At 42.4% G+C, this 19528-nt stretch overlaps 1 protein-coding gene across 6 annotated transcripts in view; it reads left to right on the top strand.

Moving 5' to 3' along the window:
* The window catches only part of nphp4 (nephronophthisis 4), a 182060-nt gene that overhangs the window by 48866 nt on the left and 113666 nt on the right, over positions 1–19528 (top strand). For 4 of the 6 annotated variants that reach the window (XM_069694068.1, XM_069694065.1, XM_069694070.1 and 1 more), the window contains 2 exons: positions 15285–15469; positions 19023–19158. In XM_069694068.1, the coding sequence (XP_069550169.1) occupies positions 15285–15469; positions 19023–19158 (321 nt within the window). The remainder of the gene's footprint in view (positions 1–15284; positions 15470–19022; positions 19159–19528) is intronic. The other 2 variants (XM_069694067.1, XM_069694066.1) reach the window with 2 other exon arrangements.

The following is a 19528-nucleotide window of genomic DNA, read 5'->3' as shown; positions in this document are numbered from 1 at the left end:
TGTGTGTGTGTGTGTGTGTGTGTGTGTGTGTGTGTGTGTGTGTGTGCGTGTGTGTGTGACTTCACGCCAGCGTGTCTGTACTTAAATTGGTATCGAGGCAGAAAGAGAGTAACGAGAATGAAGGGGAGTCGGGGAGGCAGATGAATGTACAGTGCAGCGTGAGACGAATCCTTTATGCTGGCTGCTCGTCTGACATACAGTCTTCACATAATCTCCCCATAAGTATTGCTATTTTTAGCTCGCAAACTATCCCAGAGTGTGTCTTCTTTTTTACAGTCCCCGCTCCCATGTAATACAGTGTACAGCCAGTGCCCTGGTAGTTTTAGCGCACTTTAATAAGCACTCGACTCATTTAATTTGTGCTGTTGAACTTCTCTAAACACACTCTGACCTCCAGTCAAAAAAAACAACTAAAACTGCTCATCTTCACTAAGTTTGGGTGAAGCCAGAGGCGGCGTCACCCAGAATGACCCCACAGCACCTGTTCACCTACATCTTTAAAATCTATCTATATCTGTTACTCCTGGTGAAAGGGCACGAGATCTCATCAGAAATTATGTAACATCTTGGCTCGTGATCAAAAGAACCGGGGAGAGCAGAAGATGATATAGAGGAGGAGAGGAGCAGGCGAGGACCAATGCCGCGCCGCAGGCAGAACAAAACGCCTCGGGCTGATTTAATGAATGGAGAAAGACTCTGACAACAAAGCTCCAGGAAGTTTTCATTTGTCCTAAAAGAAGAAAACTCGCTCAAAGTGGGACTGCCCCTGTGGACGTGCTACTATAAAAAAGACAAGGGAGGTTGAACATTTTTGAAACAAGGAGGCGTCTCGCTCGTTGTTCTCTGAGGACTCCCAGTTTGGCTGCAGGCTGCTTACTACTGTAACCGATGCAGCGCAAAAGAACAGGCTTTAGTGCGCTTGGCTCACATCAAATATTCATGAAATGCAGGTCTTGGTAGTGATTGACGATCCAATCATTAGATGAAATAGACTGCGACTGGTTATGGACCCTATAAGTCAAACAAGACAGGAAATGCACAGCGGTTGAGTGAAGGAAGACAGATTCATAAACTTTAAAAGTCATAGTCACTGTTTCTTTCTTAGTTTTGCTTTCTCTGATAGAGTGATGTCTGGTGTTGGGAGTCTTTTGGGGGTCACTGAAAGCCTTTTTTAGGGTACATATATGCCATATCACACAGGAAGGTTTCTTATTGTCATCTAAACCTAATTTCAGTTAGTGGGCTCCAATAAAGAATGACTGATATTACTGTAATGCACGAGTGGATCTTCTAAAAGTGCAAAGAGTTGTTGAAGAACAGACAGTTTGGTTATCATCTCATTCCAAATATAAGTATGACTTGACACCTTCCAGCACTGTAAAATACACTTTATTGATTGTATTCAAGGAATATCAGACTGAAATGTCACATTGATTGTGTTCCATCAGGCCTTCATTAAGGGATTATCAATGCAGGCGCTGTAGTTCCAGATACATTTACTGCTGCTGATAATCAGCAGTGATTAGCACATTTACATCTGAGCTCTCGTTCACTTCACTCTGGCTGTTTCGTTCATGCACTGTTGAGGAAACTGAATTCTCTTTCTGTCACAAAGCATTGCCTGTGCAAAGACTAACATTTTCCGGTAACCTCATATTCTGCAGAGATACCATGCTTGTAACTTGTATATGTAAATGATAGAAGTTACCTTTTATTTTAGTGAGCACAGAAGTATCCTGGTGATCATTATCCAGTGTAAAGAGAAGCCAGAACCTCCTTTGTAGTGGTTAACTTGCCTTGTTATTTGGAGTAAAGAGCGCCCCCTTAAACTTCTGACAATTACCAGAAGCATCAAAGATTCAGCCTTTTTCTGGCCAGAAGAAAACGCTGCCACTGAATCTTTAATTGCCTCTCGTGTAGCACTGTTTAATATCTGTGGCTTTCTGTGCTCAGTCTGGTCACAAACATTTCCTGAGAGATGGATATTGGTTTCAAAGCATGTAACCTCCTTTTGCAAATCTTCTTCAGTCTTTCAATTATTTTTCAAAGTTGATACATATAATTTAAAAAGATGCTGCAGATGATATTCTGTTTTTGTTTGTCAACCAATTTCTTAAAAAAAAAAAAAAAAAAAAAAAAAAGGCCCAGTGGCCGAGTGTTTCGGGTTCATAGCACACAGACACATTTCCTGTCTATCTACACTACACTTAAAAAAAAAAAGAAGCTAAATGGCCAAAACAAAGACACAATGTATTCATGTATTGATTGTACTAATATGTATTACACGTGCCAGAGAGCACCATTTTCCACACTATTTATGTTGTGTTGCACTGAGTGAAATGTTCATTACTAGAGCATGAAAACTTGAAAATCCTCCCTAACAAATGCACTCCTTACTCTTGTTTGAGTCATATTTACAGTGCTTTTCTATATCACACATTACCGTGTATTTCTTTTGGAATGCAACAAAATATTTTTGACACATTTTCAAAGACCGACATCTTTAATATAAACAAATGGCCTCAGGCCAAGGAAAGTGGAGTCAAATTATACATATTGTTGGTTTTAGTCTTTTCATGGAGTTTGTTGACAGTAAGTAAAGTATAGAATAACAGCAGCCTTTCCCTTTAAGGTTATGATACAGTATGACACGTTTGTGTCCTTTTGGTATTCATAGTTGTTCGGGGTTTCTTTCCAAGTGGAACCAACTGTACGACAACATAATGTTCTCCTGATGCTGCGCATATGCGGTTCTGCTCGGGGACCAAATTGTATGAAATAGGTAGGGAAACAGAGCGGCAGCGGTGCGAGTGTTTGACTTAATATTTTGGGTTGTGTTTCGGCAGTAGGGCCAACAGTGATTTATCGGTAGAAGCTGTGTGCCAGTTAAAATTTGTTAAGGAGCAGGGGAGTGGGAGGATGAGAGCGGCATGCTAATGATGCTGCCACTGTTTCTTGCCATGGATGACTCACTCTCAATATGGGGGAGCTAACATCCACTGTGTGGGTAGCAGGCACATAGGCACACACACATGCTCGCTCGCTCCCTCACTCGCCCGCTCCCTCACTCACTCACTCACTCACTCACTCACTCACTCACTCACTCACTCACTGAATGCCTTGACATGGGTGCGGATGAAGAAAAATCAGGGCTGCATATGACTTAAATGTCTGTGAAGGTGGAGTCCAATATATTAGAGATATGACTATCAGAAACCATTGTTGGTAGGTCATTGCTCTGACTGCTGTTATCACCTGCTTCAAACGGATAAATTAACACCTAACTAGCATATTCTCCCAGAGAGATTTATGATCACAAAAAAAAACAAAAACAACTCAAAGAAGCCACCTTTGTTTGCTGTTTTTCAAAGGTAAGAGGAACATGCCAGAGTTGTATAACTCACTTAGTAATTGGTTTATACAAAACTCATGTGGGACATAATTTCACCTGCTTTCTGTCACACGCTGTCTTACTTTTTTTCTCTCTCTCTCTCTCTCTCTCTCTCTCTCTCTCTCTCTCTCTCTCTCTCTCGCTCTCTCTCTCTCTCTCTCTCTCTCACACTCACTCCCTTTGAGATGACAGTTGCCATCTGTAGGGTTGTTATTACCTTTTACAACAGCCTACACATTGATTTCACAAAGTACCGCCATGAAAACTTAACAGATGAATAGATGACAGCTTTTAATGGTCCCTTATGGAAACAACAAAATCAACTTTACAAAAGCTATGAAGGACCAACAGCATGTGTATTTAGCTTTTAGGTCTTTTATAGCTAGTATAGGTCCATTTGCTAGTTGTTTTTTTCTTTTCTTTTTATTATAAAGAAATAATTTAATAAGCAAATATTGAAAAGTGCAGTTTTGATTGTATGAAATACTTTTTAAAGATGCCACCATCTCTAATGCAGTCAGGTACCATCACAAACGTAATGATTCAGTTGAAGTCTTTTTGACCTGACCTTGACTTCTTTAGATAGATAGATAGATAGATAGATAGATAGATAGATAGATAGATAGATAGATAGATAGATAGATAGATAGATAGATAGATAGATAGATAGATAGATAGATAGATAGATAGATAGATAGATAGATAGATAGATAGATAGATAGATAGATAGATAGATAGATAGATACTTTATTAATCCCACAAGGGGACATTTTTTCACTACAGCAGCATTATAGGTACAGGAAAGCAATAAAACAACAGTAAAAAAATATTAAATATAAAAATGCACAGCATATGCAATAAAATAGAATACAATAAAATATAATAATTCAATTAAATTAAAAAATAACTAAACAATAGTGCAAATATTGAAACAAACAAGAAAACAGACAACCAACGGTGTTATTGTTGTGTGATGGATTTTGCCAGAGGTGAGTTATTGTACAGTCTTATTGCAGTAGGCAGGAATGATCTCCTGTATCTGGAATGATCTCCTGTATCTGTCCTTGTGACAGCGGAGCTGGAGGAGTCTTTTGGAGAAAGTGCTCCGCTGTCCCTGCAGCAGGTGGTGGAGAGGGTGGTCAGGATTATCCAATATGGACAATAGTTTGTTCAGCGTCCTCCTCTCCACCACCTTTTCCAGGCTGTCCAGTTTGCAGCCAATGATGGAGCCGGCCTTCTTAACCAGTTTGTTAAGTCTGTTGGTGTCACCAGCTCCAATGCTGATCCCCCCTCCCCCCTCTCCCCCAGCAGACTACTAGAAGTACAGTTCACTGGCCACAACAGATGGTAGAACATCTCCAACATCTTGCTGCACACATTGAAGGATCGAAGTTTCCTCAAGAAAAAGAGTCGACTCATCCCCTTCTTGTAGACAGCGTTGATGTTGGTCTTCCAGTTCAGTCTGTTGTCATGGAGACACCAGGTACTTGTACTCCTCCACCATGTCCACCTCCTCTCCCAGAACTCTCAGCGGTTGTGGAGCCGTCGTCTTCCTCCTGAAGTCGACCACCATCTCTCTGGTCTTGGCCACGTTCAGAAGGAGGTGATTTCTTCCCGCCCACTCCACAAAGTCCTCCACTACTGCCCTGTACTCGTCCTCCCGTCCATACATCCTACCACTGCAGAGTCATCAGAGAACTTCTGTAGATGTCTTGACTCTGAGTTGTACTGGAAGTCAGTGGTGAAGGTGAACAGGAAGGGAGACAGAACAGTTCCCTGAGGAGCTCCAGTACCACTGACCACCGTATCAGACAGCACACTGCCCAGACGGACAAACTGTGGTCTGCCTGTCAGGTAGTCATTGATCCAGGAGACGGTGGACGTGTCCACCCCCACCACCCGCAGCTTCTCACTCAGCAGCAGTGGTTGGATGGTGTTGAATGCACTGGAGAAATCAAAGAAAGGGATTCTCACAGAGTCACCGGTTCCATCCAGGTGAGACTGAGCTCGTTGCAGCAGGTAGATGATGGCGTCGTCCACTCCCACATGAGGCTGGTACGCAAATTGCAGAGGGTCCAGTGAAGATTTCACCAGCGGCCTGAGGTGGGCCAAGACCAGCCTCTCCAGCACCTTCATCACATGAGATGTGAGGGCAACCGGTCGGTAGTCGTTGAGGCCGGATGGAGTCGTCTTCTTCGGTACAGGAACCAGGCAGGACGTCTTCCACAGCACCGGGACCTCCTCCTGCTTCAGGCTCAGGTTGAAAAGGTGTTGTAGGACATCAGCCAGCTGGACGGCGCAGGTCTTCAGGACCCCGGGGCTGATGCCGTCAGGCTTGCACTGGTGGAGTCTCTCCAGCTGTCTCCTAACCTGGCCAGTCGTCACAGAGAGGAGGGGGAGGGGTCATGGTGTCGATGGTGGGAGAGCCCTTTGAAGTTGAGGGCTCTGTGTCCATGCAGCTCACCAGGGGGGACAGATGGGGGAGAGGGGGAGGCAGCAGAGGTGTTTGGGAGGTGTGGTGTGTGGAGGAGACAGATGAGGGCGGTGAACTAAACCTGTTGAAGAAACAGTTTAGCTCATTGTTCCTCTCCAGGTTCCCCCTGGTTGTCTCTCTCTCCTCTTGAACCCAGTAATCTCCTTCATACCGGTCCACACCTCCCTCACGTTGTTCTGCTGGAGTTTTGCCTCCAGCTTCCTCCTGTAGGAGTCCTTTCACTCCCTGAGCTTCTCCTTTAGGTCGTGCTGAGCTCCTCCCTGTCCCCAGACCTGAAGGCTGCTTTCTTCTGATTAAGAAGCACCTTCAGGTCACTGGTGATCCACGGCTTGTTGTTGGGGAAGCAGTGTACAGTCCGGGATGGTACGGTGGTGTGTTCACAGAATTTGATGTATTCTGTGATACAGTCCGTCCTGCTGTTGATGTCCTCCCCATGTGGTCCACACAGCACATCCCAGTCCGTGGACTCGAAGCAGTCCTGCAGGGCGTCTTTAGCCTCCTGTGTCCACCGCCTCACAGTCCTGGTGGTTACAGGCTGCCTCTGCACCAGAGGAACATACTTGGGAGTCAGCAGGACCAGGTTGTGATCAGACCTACCAAGGGGGGGAAGGGCAGTAGCACTGCATGCATCCATGGCATTAGCATACAGGAGAGCCAGAGTTTACAGTTTGTGTTCCCACAGATGCTGACATCGTGTAATAATACCATTGCCAAGGGTTCATATTGGGCATTCATTCATTATAAATAAATAGAAGTAAGTTGATGCAACACTTATTTGAGGTGCAGAAGAAAACAGTGCAATAAACAAACACTCAAGCTCCTACATGTCTTTGTCTTTAGGTGTTTTTGCCCGTTGAGCTCAGCTTCCACTTCCACTTGGCACCTATTTGTTTCTGCCCCCAACACTACAGTGCATAATAAAACGCTGAAGAAAGCCCTTTTCTGCTGGAGCGTCTCTACACTTTATTGCCAGATTAATTTTTGAATGACTTTATGAATAATTCCGGTTGTTATATAGTTTCTCAGGCAAGCATAAGCCTGCAGCTTCGTGGACTGGTATCAGACACACAACTGGTGACCTCAGTTTCCCTTTATTTCAAAGGGAAACTGAGGTCACGTTGTTTGTGTTTTACTTTGAGTGAAGCTAATTGATAAATAGTTTTGGAATATTTAATATTTTGTGCCTACAATGTAAAGTACTTGTTTACTTTTGTTCACTCACACACAAACAAGCAGCAGCGTTTTGCTCCAGATTATCAGCATGAGATAATGTGGATGATCGGAAACGAGGAGGAGCATTCTTAATTATATTGTCAAGATAAGTAAGAAAATATGTCATTAGTGTGTGAGTCACAGGATTATTGAAAATATTTGGCTGATTATATGTCTCAGCAGTCACATAAACATGACGATAGTCTCCTCTTCGTGTGATGATGATTACATTTAATTGACTGTTAACTTTCAGCCCAGAAAAGTACAACCGGGTTTGTTTGGCTTTCCTTTGAAGAATTAGTAAAGCATCTATGAGACCCGGTTTCAGTGGAGACTTGTCTGGAGTACATGGATTTAGGGGAAGGATGGTCCAGCGCGAAGCATTGTGTGGCGGGATTTTTAGTGCGCCCAATCTGAACGCTACTTCTTTTGTTCTGTTGTTGGGATTTTTGAACATGTGCATAAATATCAGAGTGTGAGTGAGACACTTGAATAAAATAGAAGAAAGTACACATAATTGAGGTAAGTATCAAATAGGGAGTCATTTTGTGCCCAGCCTTAAAATGTTAGTGAGTGAACTCTATTCAAATGGCCCACACTCCTCTCCTTACCCCTCTCTGACGTCAGAATGTCTGTACGTTTCCAAATCCAACACCCCCCCCCACTTCCTTCAGTTATTGTCCAGGTGTGTGGAGAGAAAGAACCCTTCTGATTACCCCTCACTCTCATTTTCATTCTGCTCCTTGCTACAGTATTTATGCCTCTTTTCCTGTTTACAAGCAAAGCTATTAAATGTGAGCTGTTATCCTCACAAGATTATCATCCTCCCTCTTTGTAATGACAGTGGACTTTTCACCAAACCCTTGAGTGTGACCGCAATGACGCTTTTGCCTTCCCACACGGTCGGATAACAACCAGCATGAACTGGCTCTGTTAAAGCCCACCTGATTCTCCAGCTATGAATTCATGTCTGAGGTGGACTTTATGCCATGCATTTGGTCAATTTTGGTCAATGGCTGCAGCTGAAGATTATTTACATTATGATTTTTGATGTGGTTCTGATCAATTATATAAAGGTTTAGTAATTGAATATTAGAAAATAATGGAAAAAAAAATGCTTTTTTTTTTTTTTGGAGAAAACAGTCCCCAAACTCCAAAATATTGTCACCTCGTCTCTGTTGAAAGATGATCTTTGGATGTGAACGATATCCAATATTACCAAATTGTTTTTGGGTCACAGGGTTCAGAAACACTGTCGTGACCCTTAATAAAGTTCCTCTGCAGTGATTACCGGGTCAGGACCCGTTTGCTGTCTCCAGCTTGGTAGATCTCAGCTGTGGCCATTAAAGAGAGCTTGCTGTGTCATTTCATCTCCTGGCTTTTGAGCACAAAGAAATAACCTTCAGAAACTAATTCATGCTTCTCTGAAAATCCACACTCATTTTCCTCAAAGTCGTGCAATAAGGCAGCTGCCGCCTGCTTTCCATTTCCCTTCCAACTGCTATTATTTCTAAATTTGCTCTAAATGACTTTCTTTTTCCTGCACTTCCATTTTATTCAAATGGCAGTGTCCCTGACTGAATCAGTTTTGCTTACTAATGTTTCATCCTCACCCCTCTGTCTCCCACTGCCTCACCCAGCAGTTGGACCGGTAAATTGAATTGAGGTGAAGAGAGAAAACAAAAATCATCTTCCGGAATAAGAAAACGTGTGTTGGATACACTTTCATGTGGCCTGAAATCAAATCCAAAGTCTTGTCCGTAATCATTACGCACCACGGAAATACACGGCCTGCGTTTTCTTTCCAATATAAAGTTTCCCACAAGTGTTATCTTTGACTTTCCGCTGAGCACTTTATCCCCCAATTTTTTCCTGGAGACTGCAAACACATTAGAAATGTGGGGTTTTTGCAGTTTAAGAAATATTTCTGTTGAGCCCTCGAGGCTGTATCAGTTTTTGGCTTGACACACATCCATGAGAGCCACCATCACAGATAATAGTCATGCGCTGGCTTAGATACATTTTCTACCATTTCTATTTTTTTCGAGCAGAAAATGGACGGTTAAGCAGCATGTTAAGTTTCCCTTTTACCCTGCCCACACGAGGGTGACTCTTCTAATTGGAAGACAAAAAAGAACCGCCACCTCTTCCTTGTTTACTTTGTTGACAAAGCTCTAAAACAAACTGCCTCCAAAACGCATGCAAATTAGCCTTGTCCTGCCTCCCCCTTCCTCTTCCTTTAATGAAACAAACAGTGTTTAAGGGACGTTAGCACACAATAACTTCCACTTTTCTCGAACGCTGATGTCAAATGTACATTATAGCTGAAGGGATCGTGTTGATTGGTTGCCGTGCCCATGTCTGGCTCAGCGACTCTGGAAGCTAGCTCTGGGGGGATATCACAAATATGGCACAAAAGCAGGAGACAACAAGCTTATGAGTGTGTGAAAAAGAGAAAGACACACCCACGTGGTACCGGTGCTCTCGTCACTCAGAAAAGTCCCTCTTCTGTGACTCTGGAAATGGAGTATAATTTAACTTGGGGGCCATTTCATTGTTCCCTTTAAGCTTCTTAGCTCTAAAATATTCATATTTCAGGCGAGGGAGGAAGAAATCTGTGACGGCAGCAGACAGAGGCAAGAGGGAGAAGAAAGAGGATAGCGAGCAAGATAGGTAGAAAGAGGAACTGACGGAGTGAGAAAAAAAGAGCAATGAAATAAATGAAAGAAACTCAGAGGGGGAGAGACAGAGTACCGTTATAACTGATGTTCTCTTATAAACAACTTTCTCTCTGTCTTTCTTTTATTTTCTCTTTGAAACATTTCGTGGCAGACCTGTCTGACAAAAGACAAAGCCATTTCTCTCATCTTCCCCGGCTGCTGTGGAAGGAGAAGGTGAAAAGGAAGAGACACAATCAAAATTATAATCTGGATGCCACAGAAAGCAATTATTTACAGATATCCTGTCACACTGCTAGCTTCTATTCACTAAAGGCACAATTTTTGTTGGGTATATTATTGTAATTTGAACGTAATGTTTTACTCAATCACAATCAGCTGTGTGAAGCTGGCCACAAATGATCCGACACAAGCCCGGAAAAGCTGTACTGCACCATACAATATATAAGGTGTGATCAAAAATTCAGAGACTGTGCCTGCAACAATGAAACATTTGACCTGATTTAAATCTGGCCGCCATCCCCTTCCAAGTCGTCCCTTTGTGCAGCGATATGTCGCGCCCAGCGCTCCTGCCTCTCTCGGAGCGCTCCCCGGAGGTCCCGTTCCGTAAGCACGTCCGGTACCATCTGCGATTCTTGCTGAATGTCCTCTACAGTGTCAAAATGGCAAGTCTTCAGCTTCAACTTCCTTTTGGACAACAGAAAGAAGTCAGGGAGAGACAAATTGGGGAAGGAGGCAGGTTGGGGATCAAGAGGTGGGTTGTTGCAGACGCTTCGTCATGTTGGAGAACTCAATTGCCATCCCGACACAGTTCAATTCGTTTTGCCCAGAATATTTTCCCACAGACGCCTCAGAGCATCCTAGAGGAACTCGGTGATGACAGTCTGACCCTGGGGGACAAATTCAGGGTGCACAAACCCACGAATGTCTAAGAAAACGCACCTTGCTGCATTCCTGACCTGACGAGACTTCTTTAGACTTGGACGGTGACGTTCTGCACCTCCTAAAACATGAATGTCGCTCAAAACGCCTCGTCTGGCTCACTGCTTTGATGTCATAAGCTTTCTGAAGAAGTTCAAAGGGCTATGTGGGCAATTTCCTGAGATTGACACAGGCTTTGATATGGGCGTTTTACTCAATATGTAACGGAGCTGCTGATGTTGATCAAGTGATGAAACTTTGAACCACTTTCAATCATGAACGTTATTTCTGTTCCGTGTGCTTCACCTCGTTCGTGTGCACCAGGAACAGTTTTACAAACTTTCAATGGCCCCTCACATGGTACATTTGTAATGAAATGAAATATGCATTCAGAATACAATAAAATAAAATACAATGAAAAAGATATTGTAAATAGTAGATTAAAAAAACTAAAATTAGCATTTTTGTTACTGTAAGGTTTGTTTATATCACTCCCATCAAAACCACAGAAATGTCTTTCACAACTTTACCATGTGTTCCAATATGACTGTGGAAAAAACTAAACCGTCCATAAAGCTGCATATTTCTCACAATATTAGTGCATTAAATCTATAGAGGGAAATTTTACACTCTGGTAATAATTAGTTTGTAGAACTGCACAGAAACCGAATCTGTGATGCCAAAATACCAAACGAAGAATATATCAAATATGAATGGTTTATTAAAAGTGAAAAAGCACTGAATTATACAGTAAACGATTGATGCCGCTTTTAACAAGTTTGCTCGCAGAAATAACAAGACTCAAATCAACATATTTCTTGTACCAGCAGTAAGTTAACTAATACTTCAAATCCTCAGAGACTGCTGCTGCAGCATGTCGCTTTGAAAAGATGTGTCCTGTATGTACGTCTAAACACGGACATGATGGCAGACGGAAATGAAAAAATAAAAAGCCCATAAAGGTAAAGTAGCTGTTGATTATCACATTGAAAAAAAGAGGTTTATTTATTTCCTCGGGAACTCTCATTAAGATGAAGAACTTTTTAACAACACTGAGCTGAGAACAAATTAGACACATCACAAGAGCATCCAGTCACACAAAGCAGTGAGTCAGTCTGAATATGGAAATACATAAATGTCTGATATTAAAACCATGTTTGTGTCTATTTCCAACACAATGATTTATCATAAAGATAGATGTATCTTCATTTTTTCTACCCACCTGCAACGCCTCCCCTCGCACACAGGGATTTAATGAGTGTTTGCTTTCACCTAATTTTCTCTGGTAATTATTGAGATTATTACCGTGCACACATGGCACATGCAGTCGAGTCCTGTGTGATGTAGACTTCTCCGCTCGGGTGCATCTCAGTTTTGGCACTCAGACGGCACAAGTTAATTGATTAGAGACTTAGCCTATATGTGATCTAGCTGGAAGACAGTTTTGTAACACTCTCACAGCCAACAGAGGATTGACACGATAGAAAACACATTATACATAGAACGTTGCATCAGTGAGTCATCACATCTTCTTATAGAGAAATAAAGTACGCGTCTACAAAACAAACCAAAGAGGCCCTGTGGACCAGGCCTGCTATTCATAATGAGAACTTTAACATATCACCTTGGATTTTTTTTTTTTTACCTGTGGCTACTGAGTTGCAAGTAAGAGATAAATGTATTACCAACATGGACCTTTCTTGCCACAAAATCGAGCACTTGAAATGAGAGGATAGGTTTTACTGGAGATATTCTCTAAGAGGAAAGATAGAAAGGAAGGAATCCGTTGAGGTTAGGAGAAGAACCCTAATCTTCCCTTCCCATCACCAAAAGAAAAATATGGTAGACTGCTGAGCACATATCGGCTGTTGCTTGTAAGAGAGAATCAGTGACGATAAAAAGAGAAGGTTAGTAAACAGGCAGGCAGACAGAGAGAGATGGAGTCAGTCGGTGCAGAGATGTAACACGAGGAGAGCAGCAGTGATGTATGTGGGCTGTACAGTATCCAGGCAGGCTGCTACTCCTGCTCCCGCTGCTGTCGCTGTTTTAAAAAAGAAAACCAAAGTGAAATTCAAATGCTAATTTGATTGAGAAGGTTGTGGGTGGATATGGAGAAGGTTTGAAACAGCGAACGTGGGACAGAAAGAGAGAATGACAACGAAAAGAGAGGAAAAGAAAGCGAGAGTGGGAGTAGGAGAGAGGGAAAAGATCGAAATGAGACAAATTGGAAGGAGTGGGCTTTGCATTTTTGGGGTTAGAGAGTTTATAGTCAGTTGCTGAACACTTGTCAGTCAGCTGTGCATAAGCAGCAGCGGATACGAGGTGTTAGTACGGTCTCTACCGGCACCTGTCGACACATTGACTTGTTTTTTTGTTAATCGTCTCCTACATTATCTTTTGTTCCTCACCCAGATGATCTTAACCATTTTAATAGTGAGTGAAAAAGAAAGTGAAACCCAAAAAGTTGCCTCATCCAACATCCAACACCAAAAGTTGTGGACACAACTACAGTGTGTATGAAGGACAGTTGGGGTAATTGTTTCACGTTTCACCTGCATTTTCTCTTCCAAGTAAGTTTGGCTAACCTGGGGATTTGTTTACAAGCTGTCTGATTGCTCATTTTTTGTGCCAGTCAGACTCATTTTAGCAACTTTGCCATGTTGACAGTTCTCAGCAGTTCACTGAAGGGTACAATATAAAGCTTCCTATTGCTTAAAAAAATATTTAATACCCGAGTTTTCATTACCAAAACCAATGCAATATTTTTTTTTTTTTTTTTAGTACAACCTTTGTTTTAAAAAAATAAAATAAAATAAATGTTTGTCACCTCATAAAGCATTGATTTGTTTTGTTGCCAGTTATACGTTTCTGTTTACGTTTTTGTGGTGAATTTGCTGGAAAAAGGTTCCCATTTGCACCCCATCAGACACAGAGCAACATTATGCATTTGGACACATCTTCCTGGCCACCTGAGGCTGATTGTTACACCAACAATTACTCTCCTGTTTACTCTGTTTTGCAGGCTGTGAAACCAAAATAATGAGCTTAAAGATGCTAAAATGCTCTGTTGAGTTGAGAGTAACGCTCACATTACACATATTTTTACTAAATATTGAGGCATGTCAGCACCTCTGCTGGATGCAGCATGTTCAGCATGACACTGCTAACATGTTGAGCACATAATGTTTACCATATTCATCATCTTAGTTAAGCATTAAACCTCTGCTAATTAGCACTAAACTCAAAGTGCAGCTGTGGCTAATTGGAATATCATTAGTTTTATTTGTGTTTAATCATGAATCAAAGTACTTTGCAAATGACAGTTTTTCCCTGATTAAGACTCTTCATAAAACATAATGATTCAAACATCAGCATTGTTAAAACGTGGACTGGCCGCCATCGCTAGAGCCGTGTGGTGCACAAATTGTACATTAGTGCAGTTCTAACAAACACGCTTTTCAAACACAAGAGTCGTACATGAACATTGGCCAAAAAGTTGTTTAGTTGGCAAAACATTCGATTGCATCTTTCAATACATGACAGTTTTCACACATTAGATTTGTTTTAAATTTGTATTCCATCAGAATGAATAAATTAACAACTGTATACTATTTCCTACTTGGGTTTTACCAGTCTGATGCTGAAACTAGAACTTATACATATATTAGTATTTTTACCAACGTAATTGCCAAATTATCAAAGTCTTCCCTGCATTTACTTCCCCCGTTCAGACAGAAAAGTGCCTGAACAAGTTCTCCCTTGATATAATGCTAAGCCTCTTTTTAACAGTGTGCCAAGAAGTGCAAGAGTGGTGCAATAAGAGTGCTTGACCACCGAGAGTATGTCCATAAGGGTGCAGAATGACCTGAGGAGAGTGTGAACAGATAATTGAGACAAACTATCACTCTGATTCCTTGGAATTGCCTCGGAAGAGATCATGGAGCTGCTACTATTGCTTTTTGTGTTCCTAACATTATATGTTTCTTTTTTTTTTTTTTTTTTTGACTCGAAAATGGTATTTCTTCATTAAATATGTTTTCAGTTATCAGACAGATTAACAATAAAAGGGATAAAAAGCATAATCCCTTTACAGGCATCTGTGATTGTTGAACATGTCATGCCAAAATCATTGGCATTATTCTGCTGTTGTAACTGCCTCCCCTCCTCTGGGAAGACTTAGCAGCAGATTTTGGAACCTGTTTGCAGGGATTTGCTCTCATTCAGTCACGGGAGCATCAGTGAAGTTGGCCACAGTTAACAGTTTGTGTTCCAGTTCATCCTAGATGAGTTGGATGAGGTTGAGGTCAGGTCTCCAAACAGGCCAGTCGAGTTCTTTCTCACCAAATTGGGAAAGCCGTTTATGGACCTGGCATTGAGCGCAGGAGCATTATCATGTTAAAACAGACAAGAGCACTCCCCGGCCTGTGACTGTAAAGTAGTTTGGAAACACACTAATGTAAACTGAGGACATGTCCCATAGCTTTGAGGTTTTTCTTCACTGGAACTAAGCGGCCGGGCTGGAAAGTACTCAACTTTAGCTGGTGGTTTATTATCTGTGTGTGTGGTAATCCCTCTTTCTGATTCTCAGAAGCAGCCAGGACCAGAAGGTACACTCAGGACAGTTGTCATCCAGGAAAGGAGGCTCCACGTCGGTGTCCACAACGGCTGGTGTTTCCTCGACAACCCCCAAGTGGTGGTGCTGGAGCCCCGGGCCTCAGGGGTCAGAGGACAAGAAGACAGCAGCTCCAAACAGAGCACGCTGGTCAAGGACAGGTGAGCAGAGAGAACACATGTATATGTCTGCAGCGGAGCTGCAGGCTGCCGGGGATGGGGAGCATAATTCTGCTGTCAGACAAAATCCACAGATATTGTCAGGAATGCTTATTTTTATGGTGTTTCACGATCCTCTCCAGATGCTGGTCCTCCGGCAAGTGATTGAAAGTTCATCTTGTTAGGCAAAAAAATATGTCTTTTTAAAAAAAAAAAAAGCTGGCTCGGTATACATTTCATTTGTGTATAATATTAGTCTGGAGATGTCTGGAAAAAAAAGTGTAACAAGCAGTCTGTCTGTGTTTCCTACATTCTGACATCAGCAGTATACTTGGTGTATTTCACATTCTGCCTTCTTTATTAAATGTCGGGGTTTAAGAGAAGTTCACATTTCACATACAAGTGACATTTTCTAATATTGAGGTAATGGTAAAGTAGTTCTCTTCTCTCTGTTGTCATATGACAGGAAATCAAACACGCTCCAGTTTTGCATCGTTGCTGCAACACATAGCTGGTTGTTTGATTGCTGGATTCAGTTACAATTTTAACTGTGTAAAACACATGCAAACTAAGGTAACATTAATATATGGTTTGGTCATGTTTGCCCAATACCCAATAAGGTATAAGCAGGGGTAGAGTACTGGGGGGAAAGCCGGACTGACGACATAGGTTGGGGCCCTATGTAGTCGGGGGGTGGGGGGAACACTTGAAAAGCCTGGAATAAAAAGTTTGCTTTTGTTGGCAGGTTTTTATTTCTAAATATTTAGTGTTATGGCTGAATAGAAATCGCCTGAATAAATCAGTTAACATGCTCACAATATATGAAACAAAACGGCAATAAATTCCACTGTAAATACAGCTAATCAAGCCCCGAGCGATGGCTAACGCTGGAGCAGGCAAAGGTTCGCTGAGGTACCAACAAAACAAAAGAGGAAAAATGAGGAAAAACAACCGCTGACAACAGAAAGGTGAGCGCGACACACGGACCTACACAGGAGCATCAGGGCATTTCCCGGTCGCCTGAGGGTCATTAAAGATGAATTCTTGCGTGCAGATGTTGGCCAAGATTTGTGTCAAAAACATTCAGAAGATGTGTTCAAGACATGGACACAGAGGGCCCCACAGAGACTGCTGATGTACAGGGCCGAGAATTATGTGCAAGCCGCCTGAATAGAAGTACATGCATACATACATAAAAAAAACAAAAAAAGCTACACGTTGACAGTACAGCATCCAATTGAACTGAAACCTGCTAAGTAGCAGATAGCTGAATAGCCTAACATAACCTCTTAGATTTGTAATTGTATTTTGTAGGAACAAACACACAGTGCTTGTATTTTGTACGTGACTTTGTTGCATTCCTGATAAAGCCCTCCCGAGTCCTCACAGAACCCCAGCATCATAATTTACAGGCCGTGCCATAGCACACCGGCTTCCTCCCTCATAAAACAACCCTGAAGCACATTCCAAAGCGTGCTAGTCCTCTATAACCAATCAAGGAGATATGGCTCCGGCTGCCTTTGGCCCTGGGTTTTATTGAGGCACCATGAGACTCCATGCTCACCTTGTCAGAGCGGATATGCTGATGTAAGGTCATCAGCGTCTGTCTTACATCATGAAGCTGTAGAGGTGCCACAACCAGGATATGAATCCCAAGTGATGTTAAGTAAGAAGATAAATTCTAATTCCATGAATGGAAATTGCAGTGTACACACACAAGTGTTTGCAGATTCAGGTGCTCAGATTCAGAACTGTATTTTGTTGGTCATATCCCCTCAGATACTTTGTGTTTTTCAGCTCACTTTGCTCTGCGTACACCAGCTGTCACCAGTTCCTCCTTTGCAACCCGTGAACTTACTGGAAGTGTTTCCTAAGACGAATGCTGCGGCTGAGCAAACCTCTGACCAGTTCAAGTAAACAAAACGGAGCACTTTCAATTAATGAGTTGTGTGGGTGCATCAGTGGGCCGTGAAGTGGAACTGCTTTCCAGTTAAAATACATGATATATTTTGAGTCCATTTCTGCGACATTGTGCACCGGTGTCATTCCTGTCACTTTGTCATTTTGTTCCTGGTGGTTAAACCAACACCTTCCTCTCCACAGATATTTTGCCTGCTAAACCACAATACAAAATATCACAAGGAATCTTTTCAGAATGGATCGTGTTATTTTTTTTCATGCAGCTTCACGATGATATTGTGATAAATGAAAAATAGTTTGGGGGTATTCTGGTTGCAGTAACAAAAATAATGAGGTAGAGGATGTTATAGTTGACACAGAGATATTTCCAAATTTGATAAGATAAAGTCATAATTTGGATACTTTTCTGCGCTCCAAGTTTGTCTCCTCTTAATGATATCCACTGCGAGACGATGTGAAGAAATGTGTTTGTGCTGACAGCGCTGTCTGCAAAAAAATGCCTAATTGGTTTTGTGTGCGCCCACGCTGTCGGTGGACAACAGAAGCCGCCGCATACACTGAATGACAATATTTCACACTTTTTTTTGTCAGTGTGAGCACTTTTATTGGAGCTGTGGCCATCAGGATGATCAGGTGGGATGTTTTGTCCATTTAGATGAAACAATTATACAAAGGACTTCTGAGGAAAGGATCCAATAAATCAAATCCAATCAAAGCAAATAAAAGCAAACGTGCCCGAAATGATGCTTTAAAGCTCGACCGACGTCGCACAGTTAGTCCGAGGTGAGCCTCTTCCTCACTGCGTACCTAAATCAAAATGCATTGTGTTTGCTACTTCAAATCAGACACTAGCTGATATGGTGATTATGTGGGTGTCGCATTTGTTCGAGAAGGTGTGCACAAACATGCAAATGCACAATCAGCACATTAAAACGCTAACCAACAGTCTGTCCTCAATTACTGTATTATCTGAATAACAGTAATCATCCTAATATTGAATGTGTTGCGCTCCGCTCTGCTCTTTGCAGAGGGAAGTGCTTGTTGTAAATGCGGTTTAGTACGATAACACCACATTGTAGGCAGTAATTATGATGTTTGACTGTTTTTCGGTTGATGCCAGTGAGAGCTGCCAGTCTGTCTCGCCTGTGTTCTGTCTGACGGTTTCAGACAGCAGAGAAAGAGAGAAAAATACGAACCCCAGAAAGTCCACGACGCGGAAAAAAGAACAGGCGCCTGGCCCCACCTTGTGACATGCTGGCGCGCCACAATATGCTCCCGCCTATGGTGTATACAAACTGTGAATGACGAATACCAAGAGTGCTGTTACATTCCTCACACAGGAGGCCACCGCTTGCCAGGGAGCATTTAGCAAGCGAGTGTACATCCTGCAACACATTGATTTCTACTCTTTCTAATGGGAAATATAACTATAACAACAGAAATAAGAGGGCCGTGTTCATTTGAGTGAGGTTTTGTCATTTCCTTCGGTAACAGCTCACATCCTTCACTGTGTGTGTGTGTGTGTGTGTGTGTGTGTGTGTGTGTGTGTGTGTGTGTGTGTGTGTGTGTGTGTGTGTGTGTGTGTGTGTGTGTGTGTGTGTGTGTGTGTGTGTGTGTCTCTTTGCTCTCTCCGCAGCTCTGCGACACCATCCCGCCCTCAGACACTCGGCCTTCGCAGCAGCCTGGAGCTCAGGTTGACCAATCATCAGGCTTTGGCAATCGTCTTTCAGCTTGAGTATGTCTTCTCTGCAGCAATAGGCCGAGAGACTACGGTAAGATGGGTGCACAAACACATATATTAGATCTTGTTAATCCTAAACCGAAATCTCAGCCTGTTACTTACAGGTACCTCCTGCTGAACTGAGGACCATTCAGAATAACCTCTTTGTTTAAAATTCTTCACTTTGGACCTCCAACGCTCATGCAGGTCACCTCAGTAATACATGTACACAAAATCCCAGTGTCCTCTTCTCATTCTACCTTTGTTTTCTCACCACCTCGTTCTTGACCTTTGAGTATCTCTCCATTCATCGCTTGCCGTTGTCTCCCAGAGGAAATTACTGAGAGCCTCGTAGGCCTTTGTAAAGGAACTGAAAGAAGTATGTATGGAAGGATGGTAGTGTGAGACTGACGTAAGGAACC

This window comes from Brachyistius frenatus, unplaced genomic scaffold (genome assembly GCF_029030835.1).
Source record: "Brachyistius frenatus isolate BFR_SWC_R1_liver_20210118 unplaced genomic scaffold, ASM2903083v1 Contig_16, whole genome shotgun sequence".
Lineage (NCBI taxonomy): Eukaryota > Metazoa > Chordata > Actinopteri > Embiotocidae > Brachyistius > Brachyistius frenatus.
This window is presented reverse-complemented; position numbering and strand designations above follow the sequence as displayed.